General features: G+C 40.5%; 1 protein-coding gene across 1 annotated transcript in view; it reads right to left on the bottom strand.

Moving 5' to 3' along the window:
* The window catches only part of GLP1R (glucagon like peptide 1 receptor), an 83,686-nt gene continuing 59,535 nt past the window's right edge, over window positions 1-24,151 (bottom strand). Inside the window, exons 8-13 of the mRNA XM_064708903.1 lie at window positions 16,506-16,566; window positions 12,283-12,352; window positions 11,493-11,581; window positions 8,865-9,003; window positions 7,980-8,021; window positions 1-2,954 (exon numbers count right to left, since the gene is read on the bottom strand). Coding sequence (XP_064564973.1) covers window positions 2,787-2,954; window positions 7,980-8,021; window positions 8,865-9,003; window positions 11,493-11,581; window positions 12,283-12,352; window positions 16,506-16,566 — 569 coding nt within the window. The 3' untranslated portion in view covers window positions 1-2,786. The remainder of the gene's footprint in view (window positions 2,955-7,979; window positions 8,022-8,864; window positions 9,004-11,492; window positions 11,582-12,282; window positions 12,353-16,505; window positions 16,567-24,151) is intronic.

Below are 24,151 nucleotides of genomic sequence, written 5' to 3'. Positions count from 1 at the left end.
GCTTGTGAAAGGTCTTACTGAAGTAGATAAAGTATGATGGAGAAATTGGCACTGTGGCCTTGCTCAGTCTTTAAATACACAAATACTGTAATTCTGCTTGGTGTTAATTACTTCCACTGAGTTGTTTTGAGAGGGGATTTAAAAAGGTTTGAACTAATAAGAGCTTAATTGGAGGGGGGGGAAATTTCCTCTGCAGCCTTCTGCTTGGCTAAGACCTCACTTTGTTACCTTACTTTTCTCTTATATTCTAACAAAGCAGAAGCCACCAAGTTAACTGGAGTTATTCCTGTGGGCCCAAAGCCCTCAGTTCACAAATGAGCAGGAGAGACAAGAACAGCTTACTAACTCTAAAGCACATCAAGCTGTTGAATCTTGCTTGTGACAGCAACTAAGTACAGGTTTGTTACCACGCGTGGAAATGCTCTCTATTCCCATGTCTGTCCTCTTTCATTTGTTACACACCCTTGTTTGTCCAGCACTTCAGTGAGTTAGAACACTTCTGAAACTTCCTGTTGTCACAGCAAAACTATAATCTTGCCAACAGCTGTGCAAGCAGCAGGAACTTTTTTCCCAGGTTTGCACACAACTAAGCAGGACCAGCATCCACTCTTGAATATTAATGAGTGAAATCATTCCCACCAGTGTGCATTAAGCCACAGCTGTAAAGTGCATCTGTCACCATGCTGCCCTTCCACCTGCCAGTGACAATCTTTAGTACTTTTTTCCTATTCTTAGCACTTCAGGATAGACATTAGATAGAAACATCAAGCATACTCTGTACATACAGGAAGCTAATTAATTAACTTGCAGGACAGCAGTTAACACCTGCATGTAGTAGACAAGTATTGTACTGATGGTCACACAGCACAGAAGCTAGTTATTAAATATACAGAAGAACCTGAAGTGCTTCATTCCAAAGTCAACTTTGCAACCAATGTTAGGAGAGGGAAGGCCTGGAAGCAGCCTGCAGAGAAGCCAGCATGCTGGAGACACATAAGCCAGCCTGAGAACTGTGGTGGATTTCTGCAAACGTGTCTTTCTCCCTGGAGCTCAATTACTAGCATTAGAGCAGAAGGTGGCAACACATCCTCTTTAATTCAATTCTAACCTCATGATTGCAGAACTAATCCATGCCGTTGGCAATTAGGATCCTAATACAATGATTAAATAATCCCATGCAAAGCAATCTAGCTTCAGGCAGGAAAGATGCTGAGTTACATCCCAGAATATCCAGTCCACTTTCCTGGTAATAGGGACTGTGAATGCAAGTGCAAAGAGACTTGAGAATAGGGAGGGTTATTTCTGCTGAGTTGTTGTAACTGCTTTGCCATGGAAGTTACTTATTTATTACAAAAAATCTGTGAGTAGGGAGGTTCTCAGAGCTTGTCTTTGGCACTTCGCCTCTTTGTTATAAAGGGAGGCCAAGTACGAGTAAAGATGTGCAAAGCTTTTTATTAAGTGATGCAACCTATCACATCGGGCTTGTAGAGGTACTTCTGCCTGGCCCCAGCAACTCTTGTCAAGGTCAGGGAGCAAACGCACTACACAGTGCAGATGCAGTCACTGCACGAGCCCTTGTTGTTTTAGACAGAAAAAAAGCTCAGAAAGTTCAGGATTTTTTGTTTGGAGCTGTTAGTTTTGTTTGGGTTTTTTTTTCCTTTTTGGAATGCCGCTGATGGGAAGCTGGCAGGCGCTGGAGGATGGCAGCCCACCCCGGGAAGGGGAGCGGGAGCTCTCCTTGGTCCTGAACCCGCGCCCTGCGCGAGGGTGCAGTGTGTCACAGGAGAGAAGGACCGAGGCCGGAGGGGAAACAAAAGTGAGCACACACTGCCAACTACCGAATCTCTGCAATGAGGAGAGGTCTGCTGAGACCAGCAGTGGCCGCAAGCTGACTTCTTTCCTGTTCTTGCACCCCCAGGGAGCAGCGTAAAGCTCAGACAAGGAAAGGTTCTCTTGAAACACAAGCCATCACCCCATCCCTGTGAACACCTGTGTGCCCACCAGGTGGGCAGCCTAGCACTGACAATGGAAGGGATGTGCACGCAGGGCACATTTCCATCCATGTCAACAGAGATAACATGCACCTATTCCCAGCACAGGAGGTACCTCACGGATACCGCATTTTTGTTTTGTTTGGGTTTTTATACTTTTTGAAGCGAAGCTTGAAGACAGCATTCAGAAGTGTTCACTACATTACCTGCTGTATATTGACAGACCTTCAGGATGCTGTTCTTCACCTACCCAGAAAACAGATTGGCATATTTTCAACTTTAACTTTGGGAAACCCCTGCTACAAAACTGATTCTTCCCTGAAATACAAGTTGTGTCCCAATAAATTATTTTTTTCTAAAAATGGCGATGGCACCTTACTCTATCCCCAGAAAAATCTAAATGTATTTTCTGGCAATAATCATATTCTATATCCCTGTAATTTAATCAGTCGATCACTCAGCTCACCCACTCAACAGTAATAAGCCATTGACCCTGTGGTTTCAGACTGGATCAATGCAACACTTAAGTTTAGGACCCCCGGAGGCCTTGTGTGCAAATAGGAAAAAACTCTTTTAACTTACTTTAGACATGACCAATTTTTCCTCTGATGTGTTCATTGCATTAGCAGATTGCTTTCCCTAAAAACCTTTGTCCAACAGCCTGCAGGCGATGAGCAGCACATGCTTAAGTTTCTTGCTGGAGATGGCAAACTTAAGCCACTTGCTTGGGTATTTAAGGGTTTTCAGGTAGATTATACAGTTCATTGTTCTCCCTCTGATTCACCTGCAGAAATCTCAGCTGAATGTGGCCTGACAAGTGGCAGCATAGACACTGCTGCCCACTGTGCCCCCACTGCTGATGCTGTTGGCCGGACACTTCAGAGGTTTCATACTGCTGTCTCTCTGGACATACAAGTGTTCCAACCTCCAGCGCTCCCAGCTTTTCCGAAACTCCATCTGAACCTAACAGAAGCAAAGAAGGAAACAAAAGGGATGAATGTAGAACTAATCAGCTCTTTAAATGACTCCATCAGAATACAGCAAGGATACCACACTACCGAGAAAAACTGAAAGTGCTTTAAACTTGCAATATTATTGCTTCCAATTATCCAATTATCTCATTAATCCATTACAGGCCATTCCACATTTAAAATAATGATGACATTCATTTTTACTTGTAAAAAAAAAGCTCTTCTATGCACCAGAAAATCTTACCTTCATTATTTTGCTTTAAATGTATTCACCTGCAATGCTGATTGGACTCTATGCCCTACCAGGACTAACAATTAAACTGACTTTGCTTATCAGCCATGAAACAGCTGAAAAGACTGACTTTCTGCTCAATATTGCACCACAGGTATTCTTAGGAGTTCTAACTTTTGGTTTGATTTAAACATTATTATGTCCTGGATTATTTTTGTTCTTTGAATATTTATGTGGGTTCTTTATATTTCATACAAAAACCGTGTGCCTATTCAGAACTGAAAACAACAATTAAACAAGTTAGAGACTGAACCTGTTCCCCTTTTAAATAGCAATTACAGTATCTCATTCCAGACACTAACTTTTCTTGAAGCTACGAAGTATGCTCATGTAGTCACAGGTTCTGGATCAAACTGTGTAACCTCTGCACAGGTTTGGAAGTTTATCCAGGATTGTGTAACTGCTAAACAAGAACAGAATTAGATCTTCCTGTTCCACAGGCAAAGTTCTTGCCACTTGGCTGAAGTAAGAACCTCCATTAGCTTTTAACACATAAGGCAGAGGACATAAAATTTCACATTTGTTACTCTAGATAAAGGCAGGAGTGCAACCACAGTAATAAGTTCATTATGGTGTGTACTTCAGCCTGGAAATAAGTTCACTGTAGGTGGGTCACTTAAGGGAGCCTTCTCTGGAAAGATGCTTTTTCTTTTCTTTTAGGGTCTCATACTGAGTACCAAGAGACTAAGTAGGTTGATGGCAGTTTCAGCACAGGTTTGTCATCATGCCCAGGCTGTTGAAACCTTCCTATTCTGAGGGAAACCTCCTAGGGAACCAGCTGCTGTATGTCCGCTTTCTTTGCTCGAGAAAGACTGAATTTGAGAGGAACTCCTAAAAAAGGAGCAAAGCCTTACAAAACTAATTGTCTTCCCCTGGTGGATGCCTCTATCAGGGCTTGTCAGCTCTGGCCTACAGCCCTTGTACTGAATGTCCTGGTGGAACCAGCTGCATCTCTGTGTTTCTGCCAATCTGTCAGAATTCAGAATCTAACCTCCACTGTCACAACCAGATGGGTTAGAAGGAAACATGCTGAGACAGATGCTTGTATTCTACCATGGTAAGGGGCGTTTGTTGTGTCAAAAGGTGCACAAAGACACAAAGAAAGACAGCGTGTCTGGGAGAGCTTGGCATAGAACAATGAGGGAGAATGGTCAGATGAAGGCAGAAATGCAGGAACCACAGTGTCTGCAGGAAAATAATTCACCATATTACTGTTCCAGTACTTGGCATCTTTTGTGGGCATGGAAGCATACGGCAGCACTGGAAAAAGCTGTTGTAGGCATTTACTGGCAAATCCTGAATGAAAGCATGACTGTAGTGACTGGCTGAGTAAGTAAATGAGCAATAGGTACCTTTAGGTCAGTCAAAGGGAGGAAATGAGTCTTTACTCCAGCTGGACATGACAGGCTTGAGCTATGATACAAACAGCCTGCAAAACTGAGATAAAGTGAATGGAAGACCTGAACAAAAGACTGTAGGAATGGGTCTGTCTTAGGAACAGATATGACTGGCATAATATCAGTTATCAGGAGTTTTCTCTCCAGGGGTTAGGAACAGGGTAGGGAGCAGGTCTGCTGCCTGTGTGGAATTGAGTTTTTGCCTAAATGACTTTGAATGTATAAGCAAGGGAATTAATTAAAACTGATTTTGCGGAGGCAGTTCCTGAGCACAGAAGTAGATCTACAGATCTTTCAGCAAAATGCTTATCCTACTAACTTTCCTGTGTTGATAAGATTCCCCAGAAATAAGCTATACAGGAAAATGATACCAAGAACAAAGCCCCCATGATGTGCTAACATTGGCTGGGGTAGAGTTAATTTTCTTCACAGCAGCCAGAATGGGGCTGTGTTTTGTATTTGTGCTGGAAACAGTGTTGGCAATTATAGAGATGCTTTTGTTATTGTTGAGCAGGACTTGCACAGTGCCAGGCCTTTTCAGCTTCTCATCCCACCCTGACAGCAGGCAGGCTGGAGGTGTGCAGGAATTTGGGAGGACACCTGCTTGCCAGTGGGAAGTAGTAAATGAATTCCACATTTTGCTTTGCTTTACCTGTTAAATTGTCTTTATCTCGACCCAAGAGTTTTCTCACTTTTATTCCTTCAATTTTCTTCCCCATCCCACCAAACTGGAATGAGCAAGTGGCTGCACAGTGCGTAGTTGCTGGAGGTTAAACCATGACATGTGAGACAGGGGAATAAAAATTTTTATGTAGGGTATTTTAAAACAAAATGGAAGGAGGGAGGACAACTTGAAAAAGATGGTCATGGAGGTTAAGGCTGGAGAAGATCTCTCACAGAGAGCTCTTGATTGAGCTTTATGCAGCTAATGGAGAAGGAAGTTGACAGTGTAGCAATGAATCTGGAATCTAATTATAAAAAATCCCTAAATTTTGGCAAAAAATATCTCAGCAAATGACAATGAAAGGAAAGCAGATCTAAAATGGGATGGAACTAAGCTGATGGAAGAGTTTAATTAATAGTCTGTATAGAGAATGAAAAGAAATTAAAAGCAAAAGGAAGGATTGGCCAGTATTTAAAGAACTCAGAAGTCCTGGCACCAGGAGATTCTTTAAAGTAGAAGAGATTGAATTGTACTTCCATTGTGACAAGAAGGCAAAAAGGAGAACCAAGGCTACAGAGAATGAAATCTGAACCATCTTCAACTAAGTGGTGGAAAAAGGCAATACCTCTGTGGTTTAAAGTATTTCTTATAGAAAGCAGCACTAACAACAGAAAAACTGGTCATATTAAGCCTAGCTCATTTTGCAAAGAACATTGGTGGTAACAGGCAACCTCATGAGACACTACTGTTGGCTTCAGAGCAAGTTCAGAGAAAATCCAGAATCTTTCAGGCAAAGTAAGACTGAAATATGAGCAAATTCTATTTTTTTAAGAAGTAGATATTAGAAAAGGACATTAATATCACTTCTATCTTCATTTCTACTATTGATCTGTGCATCAAGACTTGCAAGGAACTTTCATTCTGTATGGTTAAAGAAAAAGGAGTCAATGAGTCACAAACAAAAATAAAATGCAGACCACATTGCAAACAAGGATGTGTTTGCATCCTAATTAAATTACAGTGTGTCAGAAAACAGCTTATCATTTAGCTGAGGAAAAGAATTCTCATCTAGTTTAGAACAGACTTTACTTAACCAAATTCCTTTACAAAAAATTTTTTTATGGACACTGATGACCAGGCTTCACAAAATCCTTCTCCCACTCTTTGAATAAGAGTTGAAACAAGCAAAATAATTTATACTGGATTGTCAGTGAAGCTGAACTCACTGTGTTTAGGCTTTATGAACTACATTACAAAGGCAAGAGAATTATAGTAACAAGAGATTTGGAGCATTTCTTAGAAGCACAGGTAAGTTATTACACAGTAAGCTCCCTCAAATGAAACAAGGGTGCCTGTCTGAGAGCTTGTAATAAAGTTTGGATTATGATGTAACTTTGCTGTTATTTCATGTGAAGGAAGTTACTGAGCATTACACATGAGAGGCCTGGCTGCAGCTGCACAAGGGATGTGTGAGCAAACACCAAGGTGAATCACAAGAAATACACGATCCACCAGCAGACAGTGCTGCATCTCAGGATTGAAGCACACCTGTAAAGCCATACAAGGAATCTGAAACAAATATTCTCTAATTCATGACACACAGCAAATGATATTCATTCCCAACAGCAAAGCCTGCTGCTACTGACCTCTGATTTTGGTAAGCAGTACAATTAATATTCACTTTGATAAAATCTTACTCACAACCTACAAAACTGAACAGACTCCTGAAAGGCTTACTTCAGAATGCCTGTTGCTTTCCTGTTGACTCCAGCCTGGCCATAATGATAGAAATAGCACATTCTTCTACTGATTCCAATTCCCTGATGAGGCCTGTCTCTCAATAAGTGATCTTGAATAGCCACGTCATAGTTAAAAGTAGATTTATTGTGAGTGTAAAACATATTGATGTGCATTTAATTTAGTAATGTAGTGACTAAATGAGTAGTGTTTACTACCCTTACAAACCTGGCTGCCAAATGAATGAGTAATAATCACTTAGAAGGTAACACGAGACTCCTGCAATACTTAAACAGAACAATACCCTTTCCCACTTCAGGGCTGGGATTCAGCAGAAAACACAGAAGATGGTACTTGCAATCAATTAACTCAAAGCTAAAAGTTCACTTCTTCCGGGTCTGTGAGTTTACCACTCTGTGAGGTTCAGTTTTAATGAGAGTGTGATGATGCATTCAAACAGCTGGGCCACAGGGAAACCAAATTAAACCAAACTGTACAGCAGTAGCCACGAGGATTCTCCAACTTCACCAGCAAGCTGAGCTGAGTTCATAGAATAAAATGGGCTCCACTCCCCCATTCACAAAAACAAGCAAATAAAAAGCAAGTAAAAGCAAAACAAGCAATTAAAATAAGACAGATTAAGAGCAGCTGTAATTCTTAATTAAAGAATGCACCAGTGCAAACTACACAACTGTAAGAAAGACTGTGAGATTCCAAATCTACAAATAGTTACTGTAAATTATACTGCCTGAATTCCTTACAAACACATTTGTCTGATGAGTTATCCCACAGAGCTATGCAGGGAAGGTTCTGTAAAACAAAAAGTCCTGAACAAGGACAATTTAGCAGTTCAAGACCATTTTCAATTTCCTTTTCCTATACTCTATGCTGATAAGGCAAATTGGAACAAAATAGTATCTCTCTTACCTCATTATTGATGAAACAGTAAAGAATTGCAACCATCAGCCCCTGAAATCAACAAAAACCAGAACAGTGAGCAGAGCAGTTTCCTCACTTTGCCAAACTCAGTTGCAAAGGGCTAGAGGCTCCACACTGACATGTCTAGGGTAAGACTGAAAGGTGGAGAATCCTTATTCTCTGTCAACTCTGATGGCAGAGCAGAGGTTTGACCAAACTATGTCTCAAAGCACACGATCTTAGGAAAAAGTAGTTGTTGTTTTCTTCAATCTGTTATTTTTGTCTAGTGATTTCTTTCCCCTTCTTCCTTACAAAGCAAAGGTTTAAGTCTTAAACACTTCATGAGTGAGTAATTCATAGTGGCCTTAAATATAGCTCTGTGCTTGATAAACAGGGAATGAGTGAGTGCGCAGGAAAACAGAAAAATGATTTCCTTACACAAGGATACTCATTTGAAATGGATTTACCTAAGGGAACAGTTAAATAAAGATCAGAATAAGTCTATGCCCTCCTCACACGCAGTTACAGCTGGAGACAGCAACCTCTCGCAGCACAGATTTTCCAAGGAGCGTCAGAAACACTGGAGAAACAAAATGTGCTTTCAGCAACACCACTGTACAATTACAGGAAATCACAGACAATTTTGTTATTGCCCTGAGGTGAACCATAAGAAATAAATATTAATATGTGGACAGGAATACCAGCTTACTGTAGTAAAATTGGGTGTTAAAAATTAGTCCTTACACTTTCCCTTCCACTGTCATAACCCTATAACATCCAGTGCTAAACTGAGAAATATAAGGAACATAAGCATGCAATGAATGAAAGAGAAAGCAGGTCCTCAAACAGCAGTTAAAAAAGATCTTATGCCCATGGGCATACTGTGAGTGCTACCTGGAAGGAAGCAAAGGAGAGCTCGGTAAAAAGCTTCACGAAGCGCAGCATCCCTTTGGCATGCTCGTCAGTAATGAAGGCAAAGATGACCTCATGGGTCCCCAGCAGTGGGATCAGAGTCAGCGTAGACTTGGCCAACCTAAGATCACAAAGAAATTAAAGATTCATCAGTGCCACTGAAATGTTGATCCAAATAATCCCTGGGAGTCACCCCTTCTGCATTGTTTCTGACAGAGTTTCAACTTTCTTAAGTCATTGCACCACTTTGTGATGCAGGGTCCTCTTCCAGAGGCTGCAGGATAAAAACCTCCTCAAAATAACCTTAGTAAGTTCCTACAAGTTTTAACCTTCACTGCAGACCATTTACTGGTGACAGCAAAGCTCTATATCCAGTTACTGGCTGTATTTCACCTGAAAATCTTCCAAACTCAGTAAGAAGCTGTGTGCTTTCTTGTACCTGTGATGTCTTTCTTTTGTATTCTTTTCTCCACCTGTAATTGGGAAAGATGACCAAAACCTACTTTCTTGATGACATGAAAGACATAATCTATCAATAACTGGAATCTTTTAAAAATATCTTGGCAAAGGGAGGAGTACTTGGTATTCCTTCCCACCTCTGTGGGTGTGTTAAATCTTCTAAACATTGTAACTATCTGTAACCGCAGAACACTTTGTCAAAGCAATCAAACTGTCTTAAAATGAGTGATGGCAAGTTCAAAGATAGAGCTAGCAAAGGATGAAAGACAAACCAATCTGAAAGAAATTATTCTTCACTTGTGAGAGAGTTCAAGATACACAACCACAGGAAAAAATTCACAAGAATGATCCGTAACTCTCTTTTGATGGATGTACCCAAAAGGATAGTGAAAGATGCCTGGGGATCATGTGGGAGTTTCCTGGGCCACAAAACTCACCAACATCTCACAACAACCTGTCTTGAGACAAGTCAGTACATACAAAATCACTCAATCAGCAGGGCTGTCAGACCTTTGTAGCTCTTGTGTGCCTGAGGGCCACTGGCTGCTATTCTGAATTATGTCAGCATTCAGGTTGGAAGGCACCTCTGGAAGACTCTAGCCCAACTCCAGTTCACAGCAGGTTACTCAAGGCTGTGTCCAGCCAAGTTTTGAGTATCTCCAAGGTCCTCCAAAGCCCATCTGGACCTCTCTTTCAGCATCAGACCACTCTGACTGTGAATTTATTTTCACCTAACATGCAGGGAATTTCTCTTTCTGTAACTTGTGACCTTTGCCCTTGTCCTTTCACTGAGACCCTCTGAAAATACTCCATTTTCTGTACAAGTGGGCATGGAATCAAAGCCTCCAGCTCAAACAAGTCCTCATCTTTGATTTGAACTCTCAAGACACATTAAGATTTCCAAAATTTCATGTGAGGTAAAGAAGGTAGGTAACACACCTGTCAACTCTACACTGATAAGAAATCACCAAAATATATGCTGTGTCTTGTTTAGAAGACTGCAGCATTGAAATACCCAATGTAACAGCAGCAGTCCAGATACCACAGCATGTAGCTCCACACTTCAAAAGCTAACTTTTTATTCTTACATTGTTTTCCAGACTGCAATACAAATGTCAAGATGGACAAACGAAGGATGCAACCATGAATCTTAGCAAGGGGATTAAATAACAGGGAGAATACAGACAGGGATAGACTGACTACAAACCAAAAATTGAATTTATATGTGATAGCCCTGACATTTCTCTTGAAATATCTCACGCATTCAAGATTGAAAGTTTTCCCAATAAAAACTGGCAAGGAGCAAAACAAGGAGCAAAACTCAAAATTATCCCATCTTATCTTACTCAAAGTGAAAGCTTTTATTTCTATCAGCTCATATTTTTATGTTCAAATTAGAATAAGATAGGATATTTCAGCTTGGAGGAACCTATGACAACCACCTGTTCAGAACTTAAAGCAAGTTCTTAAGGGCACTGTCCAAATGTCTCTTAAGCACTGACAGGTTTGGGGCATTGACCACCTCTCTAGGAAGCCTGTTCCAGGGTTTGAGCATCCTCTCAGTAAAGAAATGTTTCCTGATGTCCAATCTGAACCTCCCTTGGTGCAGCTGTGAACCATTCCCACATGTCCTATCACTGGATACCCTGGAGAAGAGCTCAGCACCTTCCTCTCTACTTCAACTTCTCAAAGGGCTGTAGAAGGGAACAAGGTCATCCCTCAGAGCCCTTTCCTCCAAACCAGGCAAGTCAGAAGTCCTCAGCCACTCCTCACAGGACATTACTTCCAGCCCTTACACCAGCTTTTCTGCCCTCCTCTGGGTGATTTCAAGGACTCTAACATTCAGTACTTGCATGTGCTGCAGGTATTTTAAAAATAACTGCTTACTTAATATTCCTTCAGTTTAATGGAAGACTGTAGAGTGACAGTCATCTAGCCTTCTGTTTATAGCACAGGTGAAATACCTGCCCTGGTTTCCCTGAGACTTTTCTGTGGGCTGACTGTCCAAGCAGTTACACTGATGCATGACACCATACCTGTGCATTACTCAAGGGTCTTTAACCACCTTGGTCAACCCACTCCTTTCACATTTGTCCTTGTCTGCTTCTATTCTGATGAGCACAAAAAGCATCAGACCACCTTAAGACATACCTGCATTTTATGTCAGTTTTGCACATCAAATTAGCCTGAAGTTTGGAGATGATGATGCATATAACTCTGATGAAGATGAGGAAATTCACCTGAAAAAAAGGAATAAGAATTTATATCACCATCAATAAACCCATGTGCATAAGTACTCAAAAAGGCTGGTTTGTGTATGCATGTGTAGCTCTCTGTGCATCCTGCTATGAAGCAGCTGCAGAATTTGCCACAGAACTCAACTCCTTGCCAAGGAATTGTGGTCTAAATGTGAATGCACAAGCCACCCTGAAAAACACAGGTACTTCATTACACAAAGCAGAGGACCCCAGTTACTCTCTGAGGAGTGAGACACAGTAAAGGTGTGGCCCTTTGCCTTGTCTGGAATTCTGAGCCGGATACAGTATTGTGCCTGCAGAATATTTCTACACAATGCCACACATTTTGCAGCTCTTTTGTAGCTCAGTATTTGAAATAGTATCTTTGGTCTCCCTGAACTACCTTCCACACCTCCTGCTCACAGGGGAGTTAATGGGGCTGCTGCAGCATCCTGTTCTGTTATCACGTCCTGCCACTACAACACGGCAGCTTGTGGCCAAATTAAAGAAACAAAATTCTAGTCTAGAATTTCAGTGACAGAAACCAATTTGGCTTCATAAAATCACATTTCTGAATGAAAATGTCAACAGCCTCAAAGGTTATTAGCCTTTGGAGAGGGACAATGGCCACATGTGCATCTTTGTATCACATTGTGCTGTTCTCAGGGAGCTGTGCCATCTCACAGCACACGTCTCAGACTCACCCCGATGGCAATGAGAATGGGCAGTCTGATGATCAGCCAGTAATTCATGTTATAGTTTCTGGTCCAGCAACTAGTAGGAGGACAGAAAAAAAAAGGAGATGAAGGAAAAGTTTCAGTACATTACTAAAATCTCTTTCTTTTTATTCTGTTCCAGCAATGCAGATGGAAAACAATATTAAGGACTAGATACCAGGAAAGCACATCATGCTGACATGGAAACAGATGCAGCTGCTTCTCAGAAACACTGAATGCTCTGTACTACTGCAGCTATCATAATCCAGCTGGATACTACTCACTGGCCTTTCTTACCCACTAATGGCTAGCTCTTCTCCACAATTTGCTATGAATTATCATCCATTAATTGTGAAGATTTACTCCATTAAAACCAAGGTCAAATTTGTCATTTGGCTGAAAGAAGAGGCGGGGGGAATCTGTTTGAGTCTGAGCTTTCTGCTGTCATTCTTAGCTTCCTCGTCCTGCACTAGTTTTTATTATCCTTCAGTCTCCAATGCCAGATCATCTTATTTAATTGCTTGTTAGTTTTTATCCCATTACTTACCATCATTATTGTCATAACAATATTGAGATCAGTCATATATTTTATCTGTCCTTATTTTCAAAAAGGAGCTACTAATTTCAACCATGGGAAAGCAACTGCAGCTGCAAACTCCAGCTCTTTCGGTGCATATGCACAAGGTTTCAGGCCCACTAGGAGTTTTAAAAATTATGAACAAGTAAAATCAAAAATGGGAGCAACAGTTCCTAACTTTTGCTGATCTGAGCCCTCTGCCAAGTAAGTAGCATGCTGCAGCAATATAATACTTCATTTACTGCATGAGTCTCATTTAAGCTTTCAAAATTCCTGTCTCGTTGAGCAATAGGGGAGAAAAATGACAAGAAAAGTCACAGCAGCCATGGTTTGAGATCACTGGTCTGAAGTGAACCTTAAACTGAGGGCTTGTACATCTAGTTCCTTTCCTCTGGCCACAGCCAGCCACCCCCACTGCTTGGTGGGACATGTCTGTGTAGGACGGCCCAGGTGTTAGGGCAGTGCTCATGGTTCACTTGGCTTGCTCCTGCAGTGACAGCATTCTTAATATTTCTGTGAAATTACTTTGTTAGTCTCTTGCTCAGCATTACTCAGAAGCAGCAGACACCAGTAAAGACAGCAGTTTACTGAGCTACGCAGACTGGGAAACAGACCAGGAAACAGCACTACATAAAACATAGATTCCTTCCCAAAAAAAGTTTCTCTTCAGCTCCAAATCTGTTCTGCCAAGACATACATATACACAATTTTCCCTAAGGCTTCTTAAAAGACCTGTGAAAGCTCATCTTGAGTGATGCTGGTGGAGCTGAAACCCTCCCCAGCCTTGTAGTGGGACAGTCTATGAGCAAAGAGCAAACCATGCAGCACGGGGAGGGTTCCACGCTAAAAGCACACACCCACACGTGCTCACTTTGCTCACTTACTAGAGAGGAAAGCACAACAGCTTGGCTGTGGCAAGTCCACATTCCCTTGCAGGGACTGCAAGTCCAAGAAGGGCTTGAGATATTATTTTTCCTTCAATTTCAGTTTAATGCTTACAAAAAGCATATTATTGCCGCCAGAAGCTCTACAGCCTCCAATTCAATTGCATTTTAGGTATTGGACAAAAAAAATGTGCAGACTGAGCCAGAATCTCAGCTACAGAACTTCTTAATTGGTACACATGAGTGGGAGCCAGTTTCATGGAGCCTTTGAAATTAATTTTATCTGAACACCTCAAGACTGAGGGGGTAATAGGCATAGCTGGAAGTTGAGTTCCAATTTTCTCACTAGCTGCAGTAGATGCCAAGGTAATTAAAAATTTTTTTATAATAACAGAGGCTCAGAAACAATTCTTTACATTAACTCTGTTACATTTCGGTGTTAATTTGCTTCCTGTGGCACACATCAATTTTAGCTACCTTTAAATTTATACAAATATGTGCAATAAAAAAACCATTACAGGTCAATTAAGGTGTCATGGCTATTGAAGCATCCACAAAATAAAACTGGTAGATCTGTACATGACTTCTGGCCCATCTGTGCTTTGTGTGATTGCCACACTGATAAATACACCAATATCTATTGTGCTTGGGATCTATCCCAACAGTTTGCTCAGCACCTCTCAGAAGACGCTTGGCAACTAATAGCCTCAGACTCATGAATGGAGAATTTATCCAATGAAAAAAATGCTAGTGGGATGTTTCTGCCTTTGCTTACCAATGCAGTATTCTCCTTCTAGAAGTGAAAACACTGAATTTTAACCTTGAATTGCTACAGGTGAATGGAAAAAAAAAAGATTGAAGGCTGACTGGTTTGCTCCCATACTTAATTGTAGACAGAAGCAAAAATGTGTAAGTATCAGCTTTTTAGGCACAGTCTAATAACTAAGAACAACAGCTTGCCTTTAAATGTATTTGTAATCTAGACAAAATATTTTTGAATAGTTCACTTTTTAAAACAGTAATTGTGTTCTAAATGAGTTTATACTTGCACATGTAAGGAAAGAAGAAGGCAGTGTGCAACCAACCAAGTCTTGCAGGCTTCAGTCCTTTACTCAAAGGCTACATTCACAGGACTGCCTCAGATTCCTAGCCCTGACCACATTTATTTCCTGTTATTCTTCATAGCCAGGGAAGTAGTTAAATCACAAATGAAATTTACAGCCCACTGCATGGTGACAGAGCTATGGCAAACAGCATGAAAGATATCCCTGGCTATTCCAGCAAATGCCTGCCTAAGGCACAGAACTCTTGCCTTTCAGAGCAGCTGCTGCACGTAGTTATTTATTGCTGTATTTTACAAATATTTAGACAACATTTAGAAAATTCAATAATGTGCAAAATTGCCCCTTTTAAGGTCTGCTGAAGGCAGTGAGTGACAGTTTTCCTTAATAGAAAATATAAATCAGCTCTGAGCACCCCATAATGTGGGAGGCTCAGCATGAACACTTTGAATACATTTTCTGCATCAATGGGAAGATATGCCCATGGAACATCGCCTGTTCAGAGGCTGCATGGTCTCTACACCTATTCTGATAATTTCAACAAAACCTGCAGTACATCAGTGCAGCCACAATCTTGCTAAAGAATATCATCACATCAACACTTGAAAAAGAATGTCAAAAAATCCTAGCATTGCTTAAACCAGAAAAGGCAGATATGACTGAACTGGTGCAGTACTATGAGGAACACACAATGTTGGTTCTTAATAATCAGAAACACCAGAAAATAGTTTGGGGGTGGCTCTGACTAAACTGAATTTTCACATCGCAGCAACTCTCCAATAATAATTGTGTCTGGGAATTAATAAAAAAAAAAGAAAAAAAGAAAAGGATCCTCTACAAAAGTCTTGGCTGAGTAGTGTGGAAACTAAGTAAGAGGAAAACCCATTAAATAAAAAAAAAATTAAAATAAAAATGAAAGAATACAAATTTATTTCTTTTCACAAAGAAAACTACCCAAATATTTCTAGGCAGCCACTATCTCTAAAAAGAAGCCACTTTCCTCACTTAAAAAAAAAAAAACCAACAAACAAACAAAAAATCCAACAAGTTACAGTGCTATTTATAAAACAGCTATTTATAAAGCATATACAAAGGTAATTTTTTCCAGAACAGCAATTATGGTAAAAAAGCACAAAAAGTATTTTGTGTTTTACAGCAGTCTTGTGCATGACAGAGTTGACTTCAGCAAGACTAATGTAAGCAGACAGAGAATGTGCCTTTATTTTAGGAAAACCTAAATAATAGGAGCTTAAACAAGAAAAGGCAATCACTTCTCTGCTGCTAGGCATAGGCTAATCACTACAAATTGCAGGCAGAATCCTGTGGGAGGTTGCTGTCTTCTTCTGAAACAACTGTAAAGGCTACTGCCAAAGGCACAGTATCAGGAGTGGTCTTGTTTAGGTAGGATGACTGCTAGTGTTGATACTATAAGTACAGAAAAACAAAACATACCTTTCCTTGACCTGAAAAAGAATAGATTTATTCAGACATGCAGAAAATTCTGATCAGAAAAAAACATATTCTCCTTTCTGAAATGTTATGCAAGACCTTCAGACAAAACAGAAGCAATTACGCGAGTTTTCAGCACACTGCCAAAGCAAACCACACTGAACAGAGAGCAAACAGTGACCTGCTGGTGCACACATACAGCACAAATGAGATAGCTATAAAAATCAGAACTAAACCAACCCCTCATCTTCATAAAGGTACTTGACAGTTCCCCAGAGGATAACAAACAGCATTGGCACACCTGAAAAGAGAGGAGACAAGGCCGACATTGACATTGAGACTGGGAAAAAAGTGAGAGAAGGACAACTCCCTCTGCCTCCCCCCAACATGATTAACTGGTGTCAGGATTGCAGCTCCCATCCAATACAGATTGCCATGAACAGTGGGCTCCCACCTAGCTCTCAACAGGCATGAAAAATGAACAACATAAGTGCCCCTTAATAGGCATTCACCACTTTTTCTGTGGATATTTTCACAGACAAGTCAAGGGAAATAAATTTTTGGAAGCTCTACTAACCTCTGCACTCATGCTAGAGAAGGGTGCAGTGTGCTATGACCAAAACCTTTGTGTCTAAATTTCTGCTTGTGGGTCATGTACTCCAGCAGGACCAAGTTCAGGCTGTGTACTGGCGTCGAGGCTGGAGCACACCCATCCCCAGATGCCCCCCATGGCAGAGGGAGGGTGGGCACCCCCAGCAAGTGTCCTGCCCCTCAGAGAAGAGCCAGTTCTGGCTGTGGTACTGGAGTGCACCTGAGTGGCTGCAGCAAAGCCAGCAGAGGAAGCTGGCAGGGAGGAGAGGCTTGGCCCTGCCCTCACTTGACAGCGCATCTGGGCTGGAAAGGGCAGAGACAAGCCAGGTGGGCTGGCACTCATTACCTGCTTTACAGCATCAAAGGCTCTCTAATTAACTTCTTTCATTTATGAATAGCCTAGGTCATTAAAAATAATTTTCAAGTGCACCTACCAACCAATACTCAGTACAGAGAATGATAAAAATGCACACAAGGAAGGAAAGCAGGTTGTGACTGAAAAGACAGGATGAGAAATTTCTGCTTAAGGATAGATCAAGATTGTTGAATTCCTCCTTGGACAGTGTCTGATGCTGCCTGTGCATTGTATAGAAAGAGCAGCATTCCGCATACTTTGTTACTTTATTCTTAAGAACCAGTAAAAGTCAGGGATGGTAAGAAGATCAGGCTGCAGCATTAAGTTCTGCACAGGGCAAATGCACAGTTTGTGGCAGCAGAAGTCATAGGGAAATTGGTCATCCCCCACAGTCTGAGCACCTCAAGCAGTAACTTCATTGGGTATTTTCAGTAAAAAACCTCACTTTTGTTGTACTGTAGAATTTCTCTGCTATCAGAACAGCTAAACACTACAGACACAGAATAATAATATTCTCCTTAATCAGTTACTTAAAAAAAAAAAGAGGGAGAACAAAGAGCAGCATGGAAAAAAATACCAATAATTAGAATAATTGCAAAGATAATGAACTGAGTAGAGATTATTTGGGCAAATAGCTATCATGTTCCATGGATTTACTTGATATTGAGAATACACAGTATTTTGGGAGCAAAGTTACCAAAAACTGTATGCTGCCTTGATAGTCATATAGAGAGATTAAGAACAAGCTCACTGCACATCACTTCAAAATCAAATGAGACTTTGATTCACTGAAATGAATTATAGTTTGAATTATTTCTTTCTTGACTTTGCTGAGCATTAAGACATCTTAATATGAAGCTTACAGGATAAGACACAAACACCGACAGCACAAAGGCTGTATGTCAGTGGATATATCATTTGATAGATCAAGAGATAACAATAATAATTTGTGGGTATCTCAGTCTTCTAGATACATCAGAAATCTCTCCATGTTTAATTAAATCACTTGACATTTAACTTGAGAACCTATAATTAATACTATATTTCAAAAGAGCCTAACTAGAGTGAGGCTGATATAAGAGAATTGCATCAGCTATGCAAATATTGTACAAATTAATAGGCAGCAAGTATAAAGCAACTTGTTCAACATTTTCTGCCCACTCCCACTTGTGATGCACACCACTGGTGTCTTGGTATTGCAGCACCATCAGTCACACTATTTTCCATGCTGGCAATGCACATTTTAGTCTGAGACACCAAGACTTAACAGTGCACACATGAATTTGCACTGATGTTCAAACCTTACTGCATGGATACTACCTGACATCTGCCAAATTCACAAAGACTTGTCCTGAGAAATTGACTGCTCTGGAAACTGTCTGGGACACAGCCTCAGCAGATGGGAACACATGCAGTTTTCCAAAGCCCTAGTGAAGATCTAGAGGAGACTGCCCCAAGAACATTCCCTGTAGAAGTTATTCCATCACAGCAAAAGAGCAAATCTGAAGCATCTCTGCAGTAGCTGCCGTTTGCAAGGATCACTGAGACTCTCCGAAGACTAATAAACAGTCTTGATATTTAGTTAGCCTGCATTAACTGGCAAAAAACCATATATTATTCTGGTTAAAGTCAAGAGAACTCTATCTGGTTTGAGCAGGCAGTAGAAGTAAACTGAATACAACTCACTGAATAAACATCACAGATACTACATCTCATTAACAGCATCAGTGGTGTATTCCACTCCTGGGCTTCCAACATAACACTTGATGCATTTGAGTTTCAGTCTCACACTTCTTCCTCTTGCTGCTGCTATTCAAAGTATATCAGATACCCAAGAAAAAAACTGCACTCATTTATTTAAGGTGTTGGCTCAACTCCTTCTGGTTTTGCTTTTTTTTTTTGTCATACAGAAAGTTCTGAGATGGATGTTTTCTGAGATAACTGGCCAGAGAAAAGTTTCTGAATTCTGGAAATGGCAATGTCTACTTTTTCTTCTGTACTGCATCATTGCTGAAGATGCCAGAAACTGCAACAGCCTGATCATGATAAACTGTGACCTTAATTCTTGCAGGTTCATAGCTGATCCAAAATCTTTGAACACTACATGGTAATTATGAAATCTGTCAAGTGTACTAGAAAATAAGCCTGCTGACAGCTCAGCTAATAAAGTTCAACTTCAAATGACTGGGCATTTTATGGGCTGCAATAATAATACATATTATGGATGATGAGAAAGGAATGCAACTGCCAAATCATCATCTTAACATCCCATAAATAAGCAGCACAACCTACTTAGTTTCACTCTAGCTTAAATATTCTACACCTGGCCAGGTGCCTGCATACTAAGAAAAACAGTCATTTTTCAGAATGGCAAAAGGATGGAGTAGATAAGAGAGAAAAAATGTTGAGAAACCCTGTACAGGTTGGCATCTTCAGAATGCTCCACTATCCCTAATGAGAGAGGCAAGAAATTCCTGCAGCTGCTAATGAAGTTACCATGTCGTGACAGCAGCATTCAAAAATCAGTCTCTTCATTTAACAGGTCTGAGATATTTTGGTAACAGAACAGAAAAGCTCAGGTTTGTTCTGAAACCCAGAACATTCCCAAGAGAGGTGTCAGCAGGTGGAGCTATTCCATGAAATCATCCTTGCCTTACCTCCAAGTGCAAGCAAGTTTCCATTCTTGCACCGTATCTGTAGCTTTGTATTGTACCTCACTTTACACAGAGGAAATTTCAGGAAAGACATACGAGGAGCAAGGAGGCTCCCCTCATCTTCACATGCTGATTAGAGATTCTTCCTGAAGTAGATTTCTCTCTGAAGGACCAGAGCACTGCTATCCTGCTGAAACCTTTAAAGAAGGACATATTCTGAATACAGCATTTTAGGGCTGTTTTCAGTATTTTAGCTGTAACCTGACATCCCACATGTGATAAGTTCAACCTCTGAGAAAATCAGGCACATAAACCACTACTGCTGTCAGAACAAGTCGATTCTTCTTTCTCTCAGAAAGTATCCAAAATGCTCTGATTTGATCAACTGATAAGTGAAGGAATTCAAGAATGATGCCATGAGGAACTGAAAGAAATTATAAACAAATATGACTACATGTAAAAAGAGTAAAAGCACTGATGATGTGAGAAGATTAATTTTTTTTCTTCCTAAAAAAGGAAAAACATTAAAAAGTTTAATTTAGAAAACAGAGAGTGAAGAGGATTAAGAGGAATTCCTGAAATGCATTTCTTACCAAGATCAGTCTGGACACAAAATCTATTTTTACATCCTTGTCTGAAGCAGAGTTTTCATTTGAAAACAGAAAAAAAGTGGTCAGTGTTATGAATGCCTCCTGTTGCTACAGTGAGTTCATACTGGGCTCCTGAAGGAAGGTTTCTTACTGGTTCTGTTCCAGTCATCTATTCCTTGCAATCAGGATGCAGATTTTGATGCCCCAGCCAGGCTTCCTGCTTTTAATAGCTTCATTCCTCAAAGTGTTCTTCCTCAGAGCAAGTTTGGATTGCCAAGGCTTGGAAGGAAACAGATTATTTATTTTTTATGGTCATTTTCCTGCTGCAAGTGCAACTGGGTGTAAAATTACCACAGAAGCTCAGACAATATGTAGCTGTTTAGTAACATTTTCTCTTAGCCTTTAGTGCTGAAAATGGTCTCCTGTCTGGTCGTTGCTCAGAGTCACAGTGGGATGTTTCTGTTGTTTCCCCATTCTTCCCTCCTCTCTACTCTTAGATGTGAACAGGTCCCTTTGTCACTAAATGTGCTGATACAGCAGCTTTACAAGTATAAACTGCCCTTCTCCAGAGACTACTCAGTACAGTACTGATAGCTGAAACTCAATGTCAGGCTCAGCAGCTCCTGCCTTGGGCTCAGACATGATGAACACTGGGTTGGTGTCCTGGACACTGATTCAGACCAGTCTGCACATACTGAGAAACAAACAAAACAAAAAAGTAATGATCTTGATCTCTGTAGTTAGGTTGGGTTTTTTTTTTTTTTTTCACCCCTTTCTTATAAATGTTTTTTCTTCTCTCTAGAAAGTGAGATCCATGGGCAAGGATTTCTCAAGGAAGCACCAGGTACCAGCAGTGCATAGCAACAGATTTTCTTTTCTGCAAGTGCAAATGACTGTGTGAATCAACAGCTGTTTTGGCTGCTGTTGTGCTGACCCCCAGAGGGAAGGAAACCTCTCACCTACCTGCTCTTACATTGGCCTAATAAAATTTTGGGGTTTTGATGCTACAAAGTGTTTCTGCCTTCTTTTTCTCCATTGGCATTGAAAATAGAATGTACAATTGTTTTTGCAGTAAGGTATGTGGAACTTAAGGCTGACATAAATGTATGGAAGTGTGCTTTGACAAAGAAATAGAAGACATAAGCAAGACATATTCCACATTAAATGAAATAGGAAAAATTTAAAACTGCCATCTCAAAGCCTAGTATGACATGAAATCTCAGCAGTGAAGTTGCCATTAGGAATACAGTTACCTCAAAAATAATAGGGAAGGTTTATAGAATCCTATCAATATACATGATGTTAGCATACATTACTCCCAATTTATGAAACTACATTAATCTTCATAGGTCTATCAAGATTTTATGACATTTCTAGTTTTTTTTAAGTACAATAATGCAAGACGGACTTTCCCCTTTATAAATACTTCAACAGCAAAGGATAGTTTGTCATTTTGAACTGATAATAAATGGACTACTGTCTAATAACTGACTTTAGAACTAACCTGATGTTATTATATAACAAAAACTGGAATATCTTGGAACAACTGGTCTACTATGGACTGAATTTGACAGAGAAGGGTAAAAAATCTTTAGTCATAGGCTTGCCAAGCCTGGGAAGAGGGCTTTAAACTGAAGTTACTGGGGAACAGGATCCTTAATCCATCCACTCCTACAGCAGGATGCCAGTGGCAGTACCTGCAAGGCTATGATCTCACTGGCACCACAGAGACATGGTGGGATGGTTCTTCACTGGAGTGCGGGAACAGAATGCCAAAGGCTCTTCAGGAAGGTCAGACAGGAGACAGCAGGAGGGGGTGTCACCACATCAGTGACACTGGAGTGCATGGAGTTCCACCTGGGGATGGGTGAGGAGCTGACTGGGAGTTTATGGGTCAGTACTAAAGGGAGGACAGGGACAAGTGACATTACTTGAGTCTGCTGTAGGCTGTCTGGCCAGGAAGCCCTTCTGCAAACAGACAGGAGCAGCCTCACAGTCACAAACCCTGGTCCTCCTGGGGGCTTCAACCACTCCCATATCTGCTGGAGGGAACAGCAGAGCAGAGCATAAGCGATGCAGGAGTTTCCTGGATCACGCTGATAAATTCCTGCTCCAAGTGACAGAGGAGCCAATGAGGAGAGGTGCCACTGCTCTCACCAACAAGGAGGAGCTGGTGGGGAATGTGAAGCCCAAGGGCAGCCTTGGCTGCAGTGCCCATGAAATGGGGGAATTCAAGGACCTTAGGGCAGTGACGAGGGTGCACATCAAGCTCAGTACCCTGGGCTCCAGGACAGCAGATTCCAACACATCTGAGAGTGATCACAATCTTCAGTTACAGTTGTAAGCAATAACAACTTGAAGTGACTATGTTTTTGAGGAATAGAAACATGAAATTTTCAGACATAAATATTAATCAAATGATAAGAAATGAAAAAGTTAAAAAGATATCCTGTAAGAGGACAATTCGTTAATGGAACAAATGGTCCGAGAATCAAATTAGCGCTGGCAATCAAATAAATATTTAAATTTTTGTTCCAGCTTTATTTTTACAGCTGATTGACTACTTCAAAGAGCAGGACAACAGTTCAAACAGGAACCTACTGTCTCTCTCTCTGAAGCCTCAGCATTACACTGAGGCTATCAGGCAGCTCAAAAATCAAATTAAATAAAAATCTTCTGAATGTTGCATACAGCAGAAAGTCACCTGGTGAGGGACTTGAGCACCCAAAAAATGGAATCACCAATGAAGAAGCAGAAAGATCAGGAAAAATTATTGTATCTTTCCACTGGTTAGAAATGGAACTGCTATCTGGTATAACTAATCTGGGAGCACTAAAACAGCAGATGTTTCTCATTTGAAGGTGGAGAATCATTGGCAAGATTTGCACATGCAGACACATATGGAAGAGCAAGAAATTGTACAGATAACAATTGAATGGCACAGACAGAGCTTTTCTAGAAAGTTTGGATGAAACCCATGTATCTAGTGCCAAGTTCTTGCATTGCTGCTCATTTCCAAAAACTCATCTAGAAATTCAACACACAACAGTAAAACCATCCTTGTAAAAAAAGAGCAAAACCAAAATAACATCATCTATTTCTGCCTTCTGCCTTTGCAGGAGACAGACTCTAAATAGAAGTGATTCAGACCAAAAGCAGCCTAACTCTTTCTTATAAGTAAACACATTCCCCTTAGGATTTGACTAGATATAATTTTGTTCTAATTTCTTTTCCATTTCCTTTCATGACCTCAGTCATTGCTTCAGGATAGCTCCCCCTCCCCCTTTTTTTAAATTAAATTGAGTGTCTAATTAAAACATATAGTTCAAATGTTAAACAAAAATGTGCTGCTTTTGCTGCATGCCTGACATGAAAGAATATGGACAACAGAGAACTTTAAATAAAACCCTCCTGCAGGAAACTGCTATTATTTGCATTAATTTATTCCTATCAATATAACAGAAAACCTTTTCTCATTATATATCAAGTTTTTGTAGAATTAGGTAATTCACAATAATATGCTATTTATATGCATTTTCCCAGAGAACTAATTTGCTAAAATATTCACAATTGTAGTCCATAGAGAGAGGAGGAAAGTCAAAGCAATTCAAATGCTCAAACTAGCATCTGTGAAAGCACTTGTAGTATTTATTTGTATTTACTTTCATCTTTCCAAAAGTGGCGTGATTCCACCAA

The sequence above is a fragment of the Zonotrichia leucophrys genome, chromosome 3 (genome assembly GCF_028769735.1).
Source record: "Zonotrichia leucophrys gambelii isolate GWCS_2022_RI chromosome 3, RI_Zleu_2.0, whole genome shotgun sequence".
Lineage (NCBI taxonomy): Eukaryota > Metazoa > Chordata > Aves > Passeriformes > Passerellidae > Zonotrichia > Zonotrichia leucophrys.
Note: the sequence above shows the minus strand (reverse complement) of the source record. Positions and strands in the feature narration are given on the sequence as shown.